The 20,486-nt window shown below is 41.3% G+C and overlaps 1 protein-coding gene across 4 annotated transcripts in view; it reads right to left on the bottom strand.

Moving 5' to 3' along the window:
- ACSL3 (acyl-CoA synthetase long chain family member 3) overlaps positions 1-20,486 on the bottom strand; it is a 57,955-nt gene that overhangs the window by 7,440 nt on the left and 30,029 nt on the right. For all 4 annotated transcript variants that reach the window (XM_048505813.1, XM_048505812.1, XM_048505814.1 and 1 more), the window contains exons 5-15: positions 19,926-20,103; positions 12,172-12,281; positions 10,550-10,688; positions 9,112-9,268; positions 6,531-6,654; positions 5,616-5,687; positions 4,826-4,965; positions 3,853-4,025; positions 2,841-2,915; positions 1,579-1,770; positions 455-569 (exon numbers count right to left, since the gene is read on the bottom strand). In XM_048505813.1, the coding sequence (XP_048361770.1) occupies positions 455-569; positions 1,579-1,770; positions 2,841-2,915; positions 3,853-4,025; positions 4,826-4,965; positions 5,616-5,687; positions 6,531-6,654; positions 9,112-9,268; positions 10,550-10,688; positions 12,172-12,281; positions 19,926-20,103 (1,475 nt within the window). The remainder of the gene's footprint in view (positions 1-454; positions 570-1,578; positions 1,771-2,840; positions 2,916-3,852; positions 4,026-4,825; positions 4,966-5,615; positions 5,688-6,530; positions 6,655-9,111; positions 9,269-10,549; positions 10,689-12,171; positions 12,282-19,925; positions 20,104-20,486) is intronic.

Below are 20,486 nucleotides of genomic sequence, written 5' to 3'. Positions count from 1 at the left end.
TCTCACCAAAAGCAAAGTGCAAACTTGCTTGGTAGCCATTAAGAGTTGCTCAATGCAAACACATTTCTGACCAGCTCACAGTAGAATTGTGAATGTCTGATCAGATATGTTCTGACTGCCAAACAGGTTCACTGAGAAATTTCTGGCATCCCGAATGAGGGGTTCAATGCAGCTAACAAATCAGATTCAATATTAAACAAATGACAATAATGAAAAGTTCCATTGTCTGCTGTACTAAATGTAGAATGGAGATCTCTGAAGGGTCACCGATAATTTTTGAAAAATGCATCCTCAATGTCTTTTCATGATAGAGTTAGAAGGAATCTATACTTCTGTCAAATCTTGCAGAAAGCCTACACAATTTTTTTAAGTGTTACGTAAAAATAGGGGAAAAAAGATCTTGAATACTTTGTCATTTTAGCACAAACACTAACAGGTACTCCAACTATCTTACCTGTTTGCATAAATACAAATATTATCCACTAGTGGAAAATTCTTCAAAGCTGCTTCAACTTTACCAAGAGAAACATATTCTCCTGCTTGAAGTTTTACAAGATCTTTTTTACGATCTAGAGAAAGCATAATAAAATGAAAGCTATTCATAACAAGATTTGGCATACTCTAAATAAAGACATACTAGATGAGACTCAGTATAGTCTTATTGTTTACTGCCACACTAAGGTCATCAGAGGTTTAACACTCAAAGTCTTGCTATTTGCTTAATCCTTTTTAAACAATACAACTGGCTTTCACGACACTGCACGTAGCATTAGAAATATCATGCATTTACTTTGTATTAAATCTTCTGTCTAGTAAATGCAGAGTCTTGTATTAAATATCAATTGCATCTTGATTCACACGTGCCCACACGCAAACATAAGTTAACCTACTAATCTCAAATATTAAAATCACTCCTCCCCTCCACACTCCTGCTCTTAGATGCCTGAGTATGCAGCTGTCACCTTGTTTTCTTGCTGATGTGAGGGAAGAGGGTGGGGAGAGCAAGGGGAACATTATAGGGAGCTCTATTTGCTATCGTATGTTGGAAAAAAAATCAAAAAGCAACAGTCTGATCCGCTGCATGTTTTGTTGGGATGAAACCCCAATGAACTCAATTTGTTCAAAAGGTGACTTTTTTACGAGGCCTTTCTCATCTTAACCTGGATAGCTAAATTTTAATACATAGTACCTGAACAGGGAGAACGATCGATGGTGTGATCTTGCTACAGTCAAGGATTTTTAAATGCCATTCAACTCACAGGCAAGTGTATAAATGCTGTCATTAAGTCATGCAGAGCGAACTAACGCAAATTGTTCAATCAATCAATCATTTATTGCTGTTACAGGCTAGCAAAATAAAATGTACAGCTAATTGTTTCCTTCTCCGAAAGCACATTTCAAAAGAAATGAAAAGAGAAGGGTACTGATCAAGTAACATTTACCTGAGGAAACTATATATCTGAAATATGAAACACTTTCAAACACATTATAGAAGAACTGTGACCCCCATGACATCCAGACAAGTAAAAGGACATTAAGGATAATTTGTGTAATCAAAGGACCACAGGGCTAACTCACCAATAATTTTTAGGCACCCATCTGCATGAAATTCCCCAATGTCTCCAGTATAGAGCCACCTCTGTCCATTCTCATCTACCATAAAATCAGCTTTGGTCCGATCTTCATTTTTGTAGTAGCCCATTGTCACATTTTGGCCTCCAATAAGAATCTCACCTCTAGGATATGGTTTATCAGTGTTAAAGTATCCACCTACAACAAACATTTTATCAAGTGAACATGTTAAGTATAGGTGTTACAATACAGCAGAAGATCCAATATTTCTATAGAAATTTCACTTAAAAATATTTCCTGCATGATTTCTCTGAAAATTTCAGTAACAGGACTTTGCATTTATATAGCCCATTTCAAGTCTTCTGAAGTAGTTCACATATCTCAGAAGCCACAGGAAGTTGTTGCATAATTGAGAGAGTAGAAGTTCTTTGAGTATATTATTCCTTCACTGTGGCTTGGCAAAGAAAAGAGAGTCACTATTCGGGGATGAGGGCCAGCAGATTACAAAGCACTCTTCTCCTTGCTATCTACCGTGTTTCCCCGAAAATAAGACAGTGTCTTATATTAATTTTTGCTCCCAAAGATGCACTATGTCTTATTTTCAGGGGATGTCTTATTTTTCTATGTTCTGTTCGTCGGGCATGCTTCCAAACAAAAACTTTGCTACGTCTTACTTTCGGGGGATGCCTTATATTTCACACTTCAGCAAAACCTGTACTACGTCTTATTTTCAGGGGATGTCTTATATTTGGGGAAACAGGGTACCTCGAATTTTCATTCCTACTTTTTTAAAACATAGCAAATAGATTTTAAAATTATATGACATAATAGCCCTCTCTTAAAAAGTATATCTGAACACAGAAAGCCAGTGTGAGAGCCAGCCAGTGTGCTGCAGTGGTTAAACGTATCAGACTAATAACGGAAGACCTGAGTTTGAATTCCAATTTGTGTCATGGAAGCTCGCTGGGCCAGTCACACTCTCTCAGCCTACACTATCAAAGGGTTGTTGTGAGGAGAAAATGGAGGAGAGAAGAAAGATACAAACAACTTTGTGTCTCCATTGCAGAGAAAAGCAGGGTGGTAAATGAATTAATTACTAATAAGTAACACATGCAAGCCTCTGATGATACTGAAAAAAAGGGTCATGCAATCACAATTTAAAAAAACAAACAACCCACAAAGTATCTTTTGAAGTCTGTCCTGAATGGAAGATAAGGATCACCTCCCATTTATTACAGTTTTTCTGGGGAAAAAGAAAACCTTCCTACCTTCTTCCCAGTTCACTAGTTTGATTTCACAGCACACCAAGGGAGCTCCCACTCTGCCTGTTGTATAGTCCCAAACTGAAATTTAAAGAAAGTTTAGTTAAAGAAGATCTTCAGGGGAGGGTCGTTGTTTTTTTTAACATGTAGAGACACAATGTCACTGGTTAGTGGCATCACTTTGGGGTGGCTGAAACTTTTTCTCCAAGGAGGTGAGTTGATACCTAAATAGCTTCCCCACACTGACATATCTTGAGTGGTTAAGTATCTGCCATTTTAAAAACTTAAGAGTGAATACTGGTCTGTGGTAACTTAAGGAATTGTATCAGTAGGACATTTTAAATGCAGTCTTAATATTTTTAAGTACTGTTTTCTTTAACTTTGTAAGCCATAAGGAGGTGAGCACTACAGGATAAAAATGCCAAAGCCAACCATAAAAATTTCACAAACTGTTATCATAATTCCTAATAATTTCAAAAGCAGTCTGTCATGGAGTTATCTTGGTCTATTGTTTGAGGAAAAACTAAATCTGAGACTGAATGACGTTTCACTGTTCTTACAATTCTGATAAATATGCTTCATGGGTGACTTAAAAATACATTTTCATTCAAAATTCCCATTGAAATTATTTAACATATATGTGAATAAAAAGAGGAGCTATGATTTCTGAGTATTTCCTTCTTCTATTTCCCACTTGACCTCGTTCAAAAATTGGGCTCATGCAATCACTTGCCATTACCACCACATAAAAGGTAAATCTGCAGTAATCTACAGAAAAGGTACAAGTAATTTATGTTTTCTCCTAGAGGTTTGCTTGCAAAGAATCAAAAAAGGAGAAGTTTCAGACCAGACGGTAATGCAAAATACTTTCTTTAGAACAAGTATCAACTTCACTGTTCCTTCTCAGTATTTAAAAATACTATCATCTCACATCTTCAGATATGCAGAACTATGCTAATTATTATTAATCCCACAGGCCTCAACCTAGTTGGCATTCCATTCATCACATTCGACTAACCTTCAGTTATTGTTCCAGCCCCAGAGGATTCTGTCAGGCCATAACCCTGCCCCACAGGGCAGCAGAAACAGATGTTCATAAATCTTTGTGTTGCTGCAGAAAGTGGAGCTCCTCCACACAACAAGACCCGAATCTTCCCACCTAGGAGCATTCGGACTTTCCGGAAAATAAGTCTTACAAGATAAAAAGGCAGAGTATGTATTTATTACTAGCAAGACAAAACAAAGGGAATTGGACAGCCTGCACCACCCACTTGCAAAACCTATTCCCATTCAAATGGGTTGCTAGCACTAATTGGAGGGGGGGGGTTGCAAAAAAGAAATACAGAGGAGTTCATAGAGACAAGAATATTCCTCTTGCTTAGCATTTCAGCTAGTTAATAACTTTTAAGAGAGACTTTCCATCTAGCAAATTTGGGATGAAGGAATAATCCTCCCTCCATAGTAATCACAGGCTGCCTAACTCTCACTTAGGCTCATTCCACACATGCAGAATAATGCTCTTTCAAACTGCTTTCAGTGCTCTTTGAAGCTGTGCGGAATAGCAAAATCCACTTGCAAACAGTTGTGAAAGTGGTTTGAAAACGCGTTATTTTGCGTGTGTGGAAGGGGCCTTACTGTGCCACTGCTGGCTATCACAAGCTTCTTTCCCAACATTTATTCTGCATCTAGGCAATTACTAGACCCGTGGTGGCGAACCTATAGCACTCCAGATGTTCATGGACTACAATTCCCATCACCCCTGCCAGCATGGTCAATTGGCCATGCTGGCAGAGGCTGATGGGAATTGTAGTTCGTGAACATCTGGAGTGCCATTGGTTCGCCACCACTGGACTAGACCCATACCAGCTTAGATTTAATAAGGGTACTGTATCATACGCCTTCTGCTCTGACCTTGGGACCAATACCTGCTACTGCATTAGTCAATCTCCTTTTCTAAATTCTTTGGCTCTTAAGAAAACTCATTTACTTACCTGTCACAGAGTGGAGTTGTGTAGCCTTTTGAAATCTGTTCCATCTTGTAATTGTAAGCCAATATAAACAGATTACGCTGGAAATTGGACATTTCATTAACTCTATTCATTACGTTTTTATAGATTCGATCCATGATTTCCTGGTTAAAGAAACGGATTGCCGCCATCAACTAAGTAAGATAACTGTACAATAAAATTTATTTACTGGGTAAGACTGTGAGATTACATTATCGCTAGACTGCATGTTTCCAAAATGCTCAAGGTCAATTAAAGAAAGGATAACATTTTTTAAAAAACTTAATCATAAGAAATAAATCTCAAAACTGAAATATTATTAATCCTAAATCTAGATTTGTGCCAGCCTTTGAAAGTCTGGGGACAAATACTGACATGATCAAAACTCACAAACCCACTCTTGTCTTTGCTTTATCAGTAAACACTGGGAGAGGTTGCTGGGGTGGGGGGAAGGGCAAGAGGGCTTTTGGAACCTCGGAGCAGCACTGGCAAGGCACCGCTGCTCTGGGGCAAGGATGGAGGGTTCATCGTCAGACATTCCATCCCTTAGCACTTTATTATTGGTAAGATATTCATGACTCTATTTTTCAACATAATTTTCTTAAAGATGTTCAGGTTATTTCGGCAATCGAGGGTTACTTCTGATTTACTATTTGCCCACACCTGTCCTTTTCTATGTGTATCAGCCACAGAAGAAGTACGCAGTACCTGGGAACTGCTCTCAAAAGGTTGTTCTTTTATATTTTAAAAATGTGAACTCAAAAATGAAGCTTACCGGCACAGCAGCCATCAGAGTTGGCTTCAGGGTAGAAACATCACCTTTACTGCCTTTCTTTATTTTAGATGACTAAAAGAAAGTAAAGTAACTTTTAATTTGGCCCACATCACAAATCCCATAATTGGGTGTATACAAAAGACTAGCAGTAAAGCCCATTTTATGAACAATTGCAATGGGCTCTAGAAAACTGTTGGTGGCTTAAGGATGTCCAACCCCACCTGCCTTTCCTCCATCCTTGGCCCTGTGTCACCAGCTCTCTCCTCATCCTCATCCTCATCCTCTTCCCAAATGCCTGTATCAGCATGCAAGGGTTGACATTGCCCACCACTATCCTCCTCTCTTTCCTCCCCACCTTAGTCCCATGTCACCAGTTCCCTCCTCCTTTCCTTCCTGTTTCCAGATGCCTGTTTTTCTTTCTGGATGCCTGTATATCCATGCAACAGTTAACAGCATAGCTGCAGGCTCCAGCAGTGCAACCTTCCCATGGGGAGCAGCTGATGCCTGCACCTGCTCTTCCTCAGGCAGCTGCAGACAATACAGTGACTATAATTATTCAGCAGTGGGGGAGAAAGGCAAGCGCTCAAGAGAGTGAGTAACCACTGTTTTGTTTGTTTTGTTTACCCATTCTGTGTTAGCCATGCCCCCAAGCCGTGTGTGCATGGCAATTGGCTGGAAGTGAGTCATCGCCGCCACAACAGCCTTTTACATAATAGGATGCAAGTTTAAAACATCATGTTTCACATCTAATTAGATAATAAATATCTAAGGAATAATTTAACACAAATATCAAAACACTGATAGCATTTTAAATAAAAATAAAAATGTTTACATTCATATTCTAAGTTTTTTTTTTGGGGGGGGGGAGAATAGTATGTACTTTCACTGGTATGCTGATTTATGCAACTAACCTACCTGATCACTTAGAGTCTGAGGTGATGAGTAGCCAATACAGCATCCATGGGCCAAGCAAACAAGCTCAGCACTCAACTCCAGAACATGAGCAAGAGGCAGGTATCCAATGTAAACATCTTTCTCTCTGAAAAATAATAAGGCATGTGCCATGTTAATTATCCCATTTCCCTCCATTAAAAAAATAAACACCCTCTTTCCAATCAGTTCAAAGGGTATAAAAAGTATTTCCTTCCTTCATTTTAACCTCTCATTTTTATTCTGAGGTAGGTATGGCTGAAAGAGCGTAACTGGGACAGTGAACTTTAAGGCTGACTGCACACGAACCCAGGTTTCCACAATCCAAGCCTGGAACTCTAAGTACTATACCTCCATTGTCCAAGGGTTGCCATTCCACTGCCAAAACTGTAGCATCATAAAGCAAAACATACCCTAATATAGCACCTTTTCAATACAGACATGTATCTAGGGGGCAGGGAGGCCATCTGACCCAGGTGCCATCTGTCTGGGTCACGTGGGGTTGCATTTTGCCCCCCTCCCCCTTACACCCACCTCCTGGCTGAACTCCCCATTGCAAACCCCATCAAACTCCCCCTACTGCAGCAAAAAAAAAAAAGCCTCTCCAGGGCATATTCCTGGTCCCCTTGCCTTCCAGTAAGTCAGGGAGGAAGCTCAGAGAGGCCACACTGCTGGCTTGTTCACTCACCTGCCCTGCATGCCATGGAGCGAGTCAGAAGCACTCTCAGCATCCCCATCCCCACCCCCAGCCTCGCCTGCTGTGCTCAGAGTGCCTATGGGTCTCACCAAGGCACGCAAGGCAGGTGAAAGAGCAAGCAAGCAGCATGGCCTCCCTCCCCCTCAGCTTCCTCCCTGGCTTGCTAGAAGTAGGAAAAGAGGCTATGCTGCTTGCTTGTTCACTTGCCCTCTGAGCGCAGGAGGCAAAGTCCTATGCAACAAGGCTTGTCCCACTGAGTCTCACCAACTGCACTCAGAGTGCTTCTGACTCGCTCCAAGGCAAGCAGGGGGCCACTCCCCACTCACCATAAGCCGCGGGGTCACCTCTTTAAAAGACACGGGGATCCTGGACGTTCCCCACGTCACCAGTGCCCACTGCGCAGCTGCCCGGAATTTGCTGCTCTCCCACCTCCTTGCAGCGCGGCAAATTAGGTCCTCAAGAAAGAGCAGCATTTTCAAAAACCCCACGGCAAGTACCACCGGGCGCTGCTGGAGCTGAAGGGGCTGCTGCTGCTGCTGGCCCAGGAGGAGTGCCGCGCCGCCGCCGCCACAGCCGGACTCAGCAACGAGCAGAGGCCGACTGCTACAACGGCCTGGCAGGTCGGGTGAGGGGCTGCAGTGGTAGCCGTGCGCGCAGAGGGCAGTGCGGGAGACGGGGCCCGGGCTGGGAGTGGCCAGCCTTGGCCGCAAGAGCAGGTCTGGGGGAGCGCTTCTCCCTCGGCGCCCCTCTCGCCTAAGCCAGGGAGCCTGAACAGTGTGGGAAACAAATGTCTCTGTGGTCAAAAGCCACGGAGGCTTTTCTACGCGGGGTCGCTGCGGGGTTGCAATCAGAAGAGGTAAGTGGGGAGTGGCCCAGGGCAGGCAAGCAAGTAAGCGGTTCAGCCTCCCTCCTTCCTAGCTTCCTCCCCAGATTACCAGAAGAATACTTCCAGTAAGCCAGGGAGAAAGCTGGGAGGGAGGGAAGGAGGTTGTGCTATCTGCTAACTCTCTTACCTATCCTGTGCAGCAGAGGGATTTTGGTGGGGAGTTTTTGTGAGTGTCATTTTGTGATAGAACACCGCTGTGCAGACATATTGTCTTATGCAGACAAAGTAAGATGGTGACAATGAATAATGCTGGCTCCTATTAACTACAACCAAGCGGCTCCTGTTAATTACCAGATTGGATACTTCCTTCCCACAAGCCCTCTTTTCTTTGGAACAAACCTCCTCCAGTGTTGTATAGTAGCTTGTTTGTACTAATGTTAAGTTGTCGCACACTTTTCTTTATCTGGGATTTAAGAATCCTTAAAGAATGCAGTTTTATTTGAAACATGAATCAGGTTTGTGTCACATTAGAGAGTGTTGGTTAAGGCAAATAGAAAACTTGAGAAAGAGCTTCATCTCATGTGGTTGAGGCTTTCAACCAGATTTTCAAGTTACTCTAGACAAAATACTTCTACACTAGGGTTTACCTTTCACTGATAAATCATTTCTGAAGATCTACCTGAAAGTCATGGTTCCTTTATTTAGCGAGCAAACTATTAAGAGTGATGATCTTTACTGAATAACCAAAACTAAATATAAATACATCAAAATTCTAATCACATACAAACATTTTATGTCTATATGAGTGTGTTAGCTTATTTTTTCAGTTCTAGAATAAAATATTCATTAAACTGAGCATGGGGTCCCAATGGCCTAGGAGAAAGGTGGGCTAACCAATACTTGTAAGTAAATAAAATACATATTCTCCAAGTGTAGTGTAAATGTATCTGCTCCTGTGTTAACATATGAATTATTTCAATGATTCTAGGACTGTGCAAAACAAAATAAGAGGCCACGCATGCAGGGCAAGATTTCGTACGTACCCCAGATGAGGAATCCTTTCAGCCATTCCAGTGATACCAGAAATAAGGTTAGAATGTGAAATCATAACTCCTTTGGGAATTCCTGTAGAACCACTTGTGTACATAATGACTGCAGTATCTGAAGGAACTGGTTTCATCTTCTGTTTGTTGAGTGACACTTTAAAACAAAATAATCAGGAAGGGTGTAAAAGCAACTAAACATAAAAGTGGCATTGCAAGAATGATTAAGATACTATAATGATGAATAACTAATTTATGAGAATGACTGTTCTGTTATTTTAAACCATGTTTCAAAATTGTCTTTGATTTTCAAAGGCTTTTGGGAAAAAATAGAATTCTGAATTTTTAAAGAGAAGGAACGACCTAAGTACTCTTTAATAATTCTTATTTTGAATTACACCAAATTTATTCAAATCTTCCTATATATATATTTATTTGACTTTTAATTTATGCCAACCATGGGGACGCTGCTAAACAAGCTATTATGGATTAAGTCCCATCACCTGCCAGAAACAGGAATCCTAACCAAATATGTCCATCATGAAAGGATTATCCTTCATTCAATGTAGGCAAGCTAAAATACATTGCTAGCTGCAATCTCAAGGGGTTCCCCAATAACCTTCCCACCTCAAGAACTGAATTCAGCTAACCTAAACCAACCAACCACGCAGGTGACACCTAGCAATAAAAACACTACAACATTCTGTGACTTTCTGAAGTGTTATTCTGTAGCTTATTGCAGGAAGTTCTATCTCTGTGGTGTCTAATTTTTTAAATTAGTTTGACCATTGCTCATCATATCAATAACAGAAAAGAGAAGTTGTACATACAAAAGGAAAATGTACTCTGGATATCCGGGAGGTGGATAGGGAAGTAGATTCACAGAGTATTATTCAACACATCCATAAAACTTACCATTTTCAGACCTTTATCTTTCTCATATTTTAGTCACAAAGCTTCATAACATATACAAGTGGGAGCTTAAATTCTGTTGGTAAGAGAGCTTATGTGCACTTTTAAACTTCAGATATGAAAACCATCAGCAGCAATATGGAACCACACATATAGAAGAAGAAGAAGAGTTGGATTTATATCCCCCCTTTCTCTCCTGTAGGAGACTCAAGGGAGCTTACAAACTCCTTTCCCTTCCCCCCTCACAACAAACACCCTGTGAGGTAGGTGGGGCTGAGAGAGCTCAGAAGAACTGTGACTAGCCCAAGGTCACCCATCTGGCGTGACCTGGACTGCAGAGGCTAATCTGAATTCCCCAGAACAGTAGCAGAACAGTAGATATTCACCTACCCTCTAAGCTGAGAATGTTGCCATGCCTTTGAACTTCTTTGCTTTCTACTTTCTCCCCCAACCCCCTAACACAAAAACGTTACCATTACAGAACAGACAAAAAGATGATCAAGCAAGTAAAAAAACCTGTACATACTATTTTCTGCTTTCACTCCCATAGCTTCAACAGATGCCATAGTATGAACAATTACACCTTTGGGGAATTCTGCCCATGTTGTTGGTTTGCCATCCACAGTAATAATATGACGTAGCAGCGGGACCTGAGATGCAATACTCTGTGGAGAAGGATACATACACATTTTTTAGTTGTTCACATACACAACTTTTTAAAGGGTTCAAACTTTGATCAAACACAACACTTGGAACAGGCACCCTCCTAAAGGTATGGATCTAATCTGTCTATTGCTGCTTGGAGTTTTCTCAAGCCATCTACTCATCCACTTCAACTCACAAAAATAAGAGTATTTCAAATTAATGTTGTTGAAAAACTTCTCCTATCAGAAAGAATATCCATAAGCATTCTACAATATCTCCTCTGCCATTAGGTACCAGAGGCCTCACTAGCACTACAAAATCCTTTAGTAAATGGCAGGCTTCTTAAGAAAGATGGAACGATGGTCTGTGAAGTATATCTTTGGCCGTTTCCGCACGGCCTTTGTATGGCGCCCTGGGAATGGTAAAAACGCCGTTCCCAGGGAGCCATTCGCACAGGCGGCGCTGCTGCTAAGCAGCAGCGCTGACCTGGCGTCGCTCCCCCTCCCCCAGGGCGGCATCAAGCCGCCCTGAAAAACAACCCTTTAAAGGGTTGTTTTTCCCTCAACAGTGTGTTCCCGGCGGATAGCTGCGCTAACAGCAGCAATCAGCCAGGAACAGCTGACGGTTTCCCTTCGCTGGGATTACGTCATAGAAATACTCGTCGTGCCGCCAGCATTATCGAAGCCTTCACGCTGTCCTCCTCACCCTGGAGGTCAGTGGGCGCAAAGGCATGGGCTTCGATGGCCAGCAGGCTCTAATGACGGGCTGACACGGTGAGTCGGACAGGGAGTAGTGCAGAGGCGGCTCCATGCGGAGCCGCCTGCCATCTGCCGGCCTCTCCGGAGGCCGCCTGCACGCGTGCGTGCGAACGGCCTCCGCCTCCACGCCGGCAGAATTCTTGCCGGCGTGGAGGCGCCTGGGGGGCCGTGCAGAAAAGGCCTTAGTATGCCATGAGTGTGCTTCAAAAGTGGTCTGCATCAAGATTTCAGCTTATGAAGCTCCTATTTTTCAAAAAGCATTTAATGGATCTCTTATAGGGGAACACTGAGACTGGTCATAATTGCCATATGTAACTACATAATTTTCATACTTCTTTTTAAAAAATTATTGGCCTTTCACTCAACTCTAGTTAAAAGTACTTATGTTGTATAAATATCGACTTGATGAATGCAACATACTAGAAAACTGATAACTGCAGAAGCTAAAGTTACATTCAGTGCCCATGAAATAAGCAGAAGGGACAATACTGAAAGTTTAGACCCATCCCGTAGTGCATAAGTATCAGACAGCTATGCATTAACACATTCAACAAGCTAAACAAGCTGAGTTGAATGTAGAGTTCATATTTCTATGGTCTTACATTATAGTTAAAGGAAATCTATAGATGAGGTAAGAGGATATTAACTCCTGCATAATTCATATAGCATTTCCTTCCACACTATTAAGCAAATAAAACCCATGTATATGGGGCATTTAATTAATTCATGCAAGATTATTCCTTACCTTCAATTTTGTTTGCATCAGTTCTCTGCTAGTAATAATGGTTGTCACTGCAGTTTCATTTAATCCATGTACTATTGCAGGGCCGCCCAGAGTGGCATATAGTGTAACAACTGGAAAAAATGAATAATGTATTTCTATTAGAGATGTGCCAGACCTCAGAATAAACACTGCCTGCTGAAAACACTACCTCGGTATAGCTGCTTCAGATACAGTATTTGAAACTTTCTGTGAAGCAGAAAAGGCAGAAATTATTTTGGTCATTGGATGCATATTTGGCTGTTCTTCTGCAAAAGTGTTTTCCACTGGCTGCTCAGGGAAGCAGGACTAAAACTTTCCACTACCTGTCTTCTAGTCGGGAATTCATGGATCAGTTTAAATTCTCTCCAAGCTCACAAACAAGACAGGAAGAGCAACAAAGAGCATAGAACAGTGATCAGAAGAACAGGTGTTGAGAGAGAAGATCAGTGAACTCATTTCCTTTCCTAATGATTCCCAAACACACAACAATAACTGTTCCCAAACACACAACAATTCATTGGATGTCTACGTTTTTTCCTTCTTTTGATTTCTGCAGCGAGTAGAATCTTGTTTCTTCCACCATGCTCTAGTCACTTTCCGGGGGAAGGGGGGGGGGCAATATGTCTCCTTATCTCAGTGTAGAAGGAATCCTCACAGTAAGTTTCCAAGGTTTGGTTCTTGTTCTGAGGATGAGGGTATCTTGGGTATCTTGGAAGCTTAGAACTTCCAATAGTGGTGTCCCTCTGTCTTTGGGTGGAAATTACAATCCACTACATACTTCTAAGCTACTATGTTTATGCTGCTGCATACATCAGCTGTAATTAGTATACATGTTAAAGGAATGTGGTCCTTCTTAAAGACAGCTTAACGTCTATTACATACAGATCATATAAAAACATCTCACAACCAAAACTGATGGAAAATGTTGGTAGCATAATCATAAAGCAATTTTCACAGAACTGAACTCCATAGCAACCCAAAACTACCCGAAAATGAATTCAGTGCAATGCCCTCCTGGAATCACGTAAACATTCACAAGTCTGGAGCCATTTGGCCCAATACTATGCACTGAAATCAGACATTAAATTAACGCTGCTATGCAAAGTTTGGAGATTATATGAGGGGCAGAAGGCAGCTCTTGCAACTAATGCCTTAAAACCTCTTTTCCTCAAAAGTGAGCTTTTGGACTGAAAAACAAAAAAGGACTATTTAACAATGGACCACAGTTCCAAATCGTTGCAGAGAAAATACACATGCACATTGTTTTCTTTAATTTGGTGGGAGCAAAGTACAAAAGATTGGCTTTATTAGTTCCCATGAGCTCTTTCTGTTTAGTGCAGTGACCCCCGTTATGTAAACATCAGATTCCCTGGGCCAACTTTGTGCAAGATGTGAGCAGGGGGAAGTATAATCCCTTGAACAATAGCTGATACATTTGTTCTTTCATCCAATCTTAAGAGTGTGAAAAAATGAACTAAAAAATCATTCAGTAGTTAGAAGGCAAGAAGGCCGTCCTGTTTACAACGTAATGTACTGACGTCATGGAGAAAGAAATGAAGCGAGCTCTAGCAGCTGCAAATCATTATCATGCAGCCTGATCTGACCAGTTACCACTGATCAGCCAAAATACGCAACACATCCTCATGCACACATGGAACATGATTAAATGTTACAAACAACTCTGAAGTAAAAAAATGTCCGGTTGCAGTGATCCAAGCCGGGGGAAAAAAGCCTTCAAAGACAATTCTGCCAAGTGCAAAACTGATTTCAAAAAAAATAGCACATTTAAAACGCAATCCTATGCATAGTTACCCCAGTCTAAACTCATTGAAATGGATGGGCTGGAGTAACTCTCTTTACAATTGAACTGTTAATTGTCCAATGCATTTTAAAGCAAACACTGCCCATTTACACATTAGTGGTCCCCTTCGAATTGAGCGTATATTCCCTTCAGGTTTAATTCTTGATTAAGCACATGTTTCCCCCTTTTTGGAACGCATTCCGCTGTCGGATGAGAGAATCCCCACAGATTCCAAAAGTTGTTGCATTGCGGCTTTTTCTCTCCCTTTGCAGGGAAAGCAAGCACAGTGAATGTTAAGCCTGCTTTGAGTTTCCTTGCTCATCCCTGCCTTTTTCCACCCATACGACAGCAGTTTCTTGGGTCCACCATTTCAACTCCCCAAATGGAGGCTGCAAAAAACAAAAAGGAAGTGGTGGGCAGGGAAAAAAGCGGCTCGACTTGGGACACTTTGTGGGAAAAGAATTCCTGTGCAAACAAAGTCCATTAAGCAAACCCCACTGCAAAGCAAGCAGCCACTGGATAAGTAGTGCATGCATAAATGACCACTGAAAGAATAGCTGACACTAGGATAGTTGACACTAGTGTTTGTAACATTGACATTAGGAAAATACTATGGTTGGTTCTCAACTAAATGCTATGTATGGAAGCACAATCTTCCCTTATGCTGCAGCCTAATGCCTCCCAAAATACTCCTGAGGGATTCTTAGGAAGATTCCGCATGGGCCAAAAACAGTGGTGTGAAAACGGTGTAAAATGGTTTTAAAAGGTGTAAAAGGTTTTACACCATTTTCACACTGCTGTTTTTGGCCCATGTGGAATCTGCGTCAGAGCAGTTAGAGCCGTTGTTGGAGGGCTGCCACTGCGGAGGCAGAGGGAGAGCAGAAATAGGTGAAAATCACCTATGTCCCCCTTGCATGCCTGGATCTCTCCCACAGGATTCAACTTTATACAGCAACCATTACTGTGATATCACAAGAAGAGCCCTGATGGATCAGACCAGTGACCCATCTAATCCAGTATCCCATCTTACACAGAGGCTGCCCAGGTGCATTGAAGAGCTGACAAACAGGGCATAGAGATCAAGACTTTTTCCTGATGTTGCCCCCAGGTACTGGCATGTAGAGGTTTTCTGCTTCTGAATATGGAGATTCCTTTTGTCACTGTGGCTAGAAGCAACTGCCTTCATTCTCTCCTCAAGGGTTGAAACATCTGACTGACCACTCCTGAAAACAGGATGCTGGACTTTCAGTACAATCCAGCAGGACTTTTGTCTCCTTACATAGGTGTCAAACTCGTGGCCCTCCAGATGTTATGGACTACAGTTCCCATCATCCCCTGCCAGCATCATGCTGGCAGGGGATGATGGGAACTGTAGTCCATAATATCTGGAGGGCCACGAGTTTGACACCTGTGCCTTAGTAGGTATTAACAGAGACAACATAAGAGAAATTCAGATTTTTTTTTACTTTTTGCTAAATAAGATATCACTGTTTAAAAGCACTAGGTTAAAATATTAAAATAAGGATAAAGTTAAAACCTTGGTACTCAGTTTACACTGATGCACGTAGATGGTACAAGAAAAAGCCACAGGAGATTATTAATTAATATGCACAAAAATAAACCTAGCAAGATTCAGCCTAGCTGATGAACATACAAAGAAAATTACTTGTCCAAAACTGGAACAGCTAACATCTTTCCTTGAAAAAATCCAATTCATGCTATTTCCTTGACTGCAAGTCAATGTTTAGAAATGTCTACGTGAAAATCATATGACCATGTTACCATCTGCCAGAAAAAAAGTCAGCCAAGTTCATTCATTTGAGATCACGAAGTGATGTGTCATGCTGTGAGCTGAGGCACGTCTCAAGAACTTGAGACGTCCAGCTAAATCCCAACCATCCCGCCTGATGTCCTGATTCAGATGCAAACTTCTCTACAACAGATGTTTCAATGTTTTGCTATATTTTTATGTAACAAATGAAAGCCTCTTCTTGAAAAGTGAACAGTTTTGTTTCTTGGTATTTCTGAAGATTCTTCAGAGATATAATAGTTTTGACACTTCTGGTTCTTAATTATAATTTCATAAGAACTGAGAAATACACAGAACTGTCCATAGATTCTGCGTTCCTGCAGGCATTCCTCAGTGTATTTTATTTCTTTAAAGCTGTGTTTCTGCACAGAATGTCATTGTGGAGGACATATGAAAATCACTATGTCACACTGAAAATCCATGGAGATTTTTTTAGAAAAGATCAAGATGGCACGAAACTACTATCCACTTCTGCTCATGGTGCTATCCTGAAATACTCCCATGGAGATTCTCTTCCTCTATAGGAGTCACTTCAAAGTTGAACTAGATTTTAGCAAAGCAGAGATATCAGATTTCCAGTATTTCCAAAGATACCAAAAATGTGTATGTCTAAATTACTGAAGAACAACAATAAAAAAAACCCCACTGTATTATTTAGTTAGTACACAAAACCTTCCTTGGATTATTTGGGAAATGTAGGTTCAAATACCTGATTTTAATTCATATACTAATAAAGAATATATGAATTACCAAGCACAGAGCTAGAGTTTAGACCTGTCAAACTGGATACAAAAATGTAAACCAATCTAGTCACTTCAGTTCTTCCTGGACTAAGTCACCCTAAGGCCAAGAATTCTGACTGAATCAGATTATAAAATGGGCTACAATGTACATAGGTATGTAAAACATATGGGAGGAAATGGACAGCAAACAAAATTATGTGTCTAAAATGAACAATATAATGTTTGTTGTGCGGAGAACTCAGAAACAAAACTGCATTTTGTATCACAAAACTTTGAATTCAGGATTCCTTTGAAACTTAGTGCACCTTCCGGGATTCCCCCAACCCCTCCTTATACTAATTGTATGTTGGGCAGATGAATGCGTGGAGACTCTCACAAACAGAAACTTACATCCCCCTATTACATCTGAGAATCTGTAAATTGGGATAGTATATTTTAGCATCATTGCTACAAGCCTCACCTCCTCATGCTTGCCTGCTACTGCTGCCTAGCAACAAGGTTCACGTAATTGCTTCAGACCAGGAGTTCCTAACCTTTTTGAGCCTGCAGGCACACTGGGAATTCTGACACAGAATTGTGAATGCAGCAACAAAATGGCTGCCACAGTACGGCTACTGAAAGAGATGGTGGTCGATTCCCCACCAAAAAAAATGAATGTAGATACAAACCGGTTCGGGAAAAAACGGGATCTTTTCAGCACGGTTTCAGTGTCCTCACTGCAGCTTCTGCCCCACAAACGATCCTTGTTCCCAGAAACACAGTAGAGCAACGGCGATTCCCACTGGGAGGCGGGATTGAACACATGATCCTCGGCCCAGGGCTATCCCTGATTTGACATGTTATGCTAGTAAGCAAGTCATTGGGGCAGGATTTTTTTAAAATTTCCCCTGCCTCTTCATAAAGATGCAAAAGGTGGCCCTGAGAGTGACTTGACAATGTAATATATAACAATACAACAAGGAGTAACAGTTTCAAAAGGCTAATGTGAGCAGTTCTGGATTGCTTGTACAATTTCTGCATCACCTATGATACTAAATCAGATGTTGCATTTATTCAGAGATACTTTAGCACTGAGATGTGTGCATTCCATGGAAATACTTGAGACTCTGAAGCAAGAGCAATGCTACTTAAATGCACCAAATATTTACTATCTGTTCCTACAGCACAGGAATTTTTCCTGTAGATGCTAGACAACATGTACCATAGCTTCCATGTGACTGTATCTATAATTGTCAATGAGATGCAAATGAGATGCAATTTTTTTTAACAAGCTCACTCACTGTTTCCCCGGAAATAGAGAACAGATTCACTTCAAAAATCCCGTTCACTGTGGCTATGCCCAGTGGCAAAAATTACAACCTTTATCCAAAAAATAGGTTTGGCTGTCTAGCCAGTTCACCTCCCCTTACTTTCTAGGTGATCGAACTACCACCACTAAGCTTGTACAACAGGGTTACTAGCTTTATTCTGATTTTCTAACCTAGAAATAACATGGCTATACCAACTTGCACCAGCCTCAGCAAACCGTTCCTGACATTAGCTCAACTCTGGTATTATGCTGGTAAAAGAGGATACTGGCCATTATGTTTATGAACTTCTACTGCCAATATGCACAAGCCCTGCAAATGTCTAAAACTGATGACACAGTAAGGATAACAATTATATTTATATAATTACTTAAAATCCATGTCTGTTCTACTTTTCTGACAGCAATAATCCCAAGGCAAAACTGAGAAAGGACTGGAGAGAGGGGCAAGAGACAGAAACAGCAACATTTCCATTAACATTGATAACAATGAATTTGCCAGGAAAGAGAGGCTGAATCCAAAATACTTTCTGCAGTTCCTCTAAATATCCTATTATGCCAACCTAATTTACAGTCCAATCCTAAATGGAATTACACATTTCTTGACTTCAGTGGACTTATAAAGGCATAGTTCTGTTTAAGACTGCAGCGTCAGTCCCTTCCTAACAGTGACTTGCAGAATGTTAAAAGATGACAATGCTGTGAAAACTATATTTTCATTAGTATTTGAATCGTACTGTTGGTGAGAATGCAAGAAATAAGGATATAAAGATCTTGAAGTAATATGATTGCTGTATTGTCGAAGGCTTTCACAGTCGGAATCACTGGGGTGCTGTGTGGTTTCCGGGCTGTAGTGGTTTCCGTGTTCTAGAACACAGCCATACAGCCCGGAAACCACACAGCACCCCAACATGATTGCTGTTTCACACCAATTCCATTGCTCTTTGCCTCTTACCAAGTGTAAGTGGGAAGGGAATAGGGGAAGAGCCTTCAAAATTAGGAGTTCTTTGCATTAATTTAGTAATGTTAACATCTTTGTTAGTCAATGGCATATCTCCAACCTTTCCTTACCTGCAGTCTGGCCAGATCCAGCACTGAACTATGTGCTCCACCTGCAAAGTCCATGTGGACTTCGTAGGCAGAGACCACAGTTCAACATTGAACTCGGCCAGGTGTTCAACTGTGGGCTCTGCCTCTGAAGTTCACATGGACTTTGGAGAAGGTACCCAGTTCAACACTAGACCTGCTCAGGCTGAGCCCACAGTTTAAAGCTGGACCCAATCACACCAAGCTCAGCGTTGAACTGCAGGCTCGGCCTGGCCGGATCCAGCTTTATTCTGCTGGCTCCACCAGTCCATGTGACCTCAGAGACAGAGAGCTGGAGCCAGCAGTATAAAGCTAGACCCAGCCAGGTCAATCCCAGTGTTGAACTGTGGACACCATCCTTGAAGTCCAGTTTAAAGCTGGACCCATCTGGGGAGGCAGAGTTCAAGGCAGAGAGGGAAGAGGCTGAGCAGCTGAGGATGGCCCCAACCAAAATATGCCTCTGTTGTTAGTGAATATAGCCATTCAAGTGGTCTGAAAATTTCATTAGTATACAAAAATTGATATCCCTCCCAGGAAAACTTTGGAGTGCAGAAGACCAGATTGCCTCTAGCCTTCAACCAAAGAGTGAGCAACTGCTGGGAGTTTGCTTCGCAGTCATCCTCTGCTAGGAAGAATTCCTCTCTGTCAGCCTCACGGGGACTGCAAAAGCAAGTAAGACAGAACAACAGCTGCTGCCACTGACCCAAAGCCCACAGGGAAGCTATACCTCCATCCCAGAAAGAATGCTACTAAGGAAAGGTCATCTTGACTTTAACCAAATACAAATGCTAAAAAGATTGATTTCCAGGGTTCTGTTTTGTTTTGTTTGCGTTCTCGTTTCATTCCCCTTACCTAACTGGCCTTATCTATCCGAGAATAGTGACTTATGTCTCTTGACTGACATAACCTATTTGGGAAATCACTATTTGAAAACAAAATATAAACATAACAAACAAATGAATGAACAACACTGCCATAGAAAATACCTACGCTGATAGTTGTTCATGAAACACGCCTGTGCAGTGATCATCCACTCTGCTCGAGTCTCACAGAAGATGGCGATGGTTGTCTTTGGTTGCTGGCCTAACACTGCCAATCCTTTGCCAAAGTTACTGGCTTTATTGTAAACATCTTCATATGAAAGCCAGTTATATTTTCCAAGGATGACCTATAGAAATAATATAGACTTTTATTCAGAAATTAACCCTAAGCAATCAGCTGCTTGCACACAGCACAACTGTCCTGGTCTTTTCACCTTTTCCTTTCCTACTGGTCGACATTAAAATGTAAGGCCCTTCAGGCAAGGACTTTTTTCGATCATGCTAATCTGTAAAGTCTTATGCACATGTATAGTGCAATGCGAATAATAAAAACTAACAATAAAAAATGCAGAGGAAAAATGAAGGATTTCTAAGGACATTTATATTTTGTTCCTTCCTGTGTCCACAAGTCAAAGGAATTCTGGATTGCAAAAGAAAAATTAAATGGTCTATGCAGGCTTGTTAAGAATAATGATTCAATAACTTCGTGCTGGAGGCCATGATGCAAAAT

The sequence above is a fragment of the Sphaerodactylus townsendi genome, linkage group LG08 (genome assembly GCF_021028975.2).
Source record: "Sphaerodactylus townsendi isolate TG3544 linkage group LG08, MPM_Stown_v2.3, whole genome shotgun sequence".
NCBI lineage: Eukaryota > Metazoa > Chordata > Lepidosauria > Squamata > Sphaerodactylidae > Sphaerodactylus > Sphaerodactylus townsendi.
The sequence above is the reverse complement of the archived record's forward strand: the minus strand, read 5'-3'. Positions and strand labels throughout refer to the sequence as shown.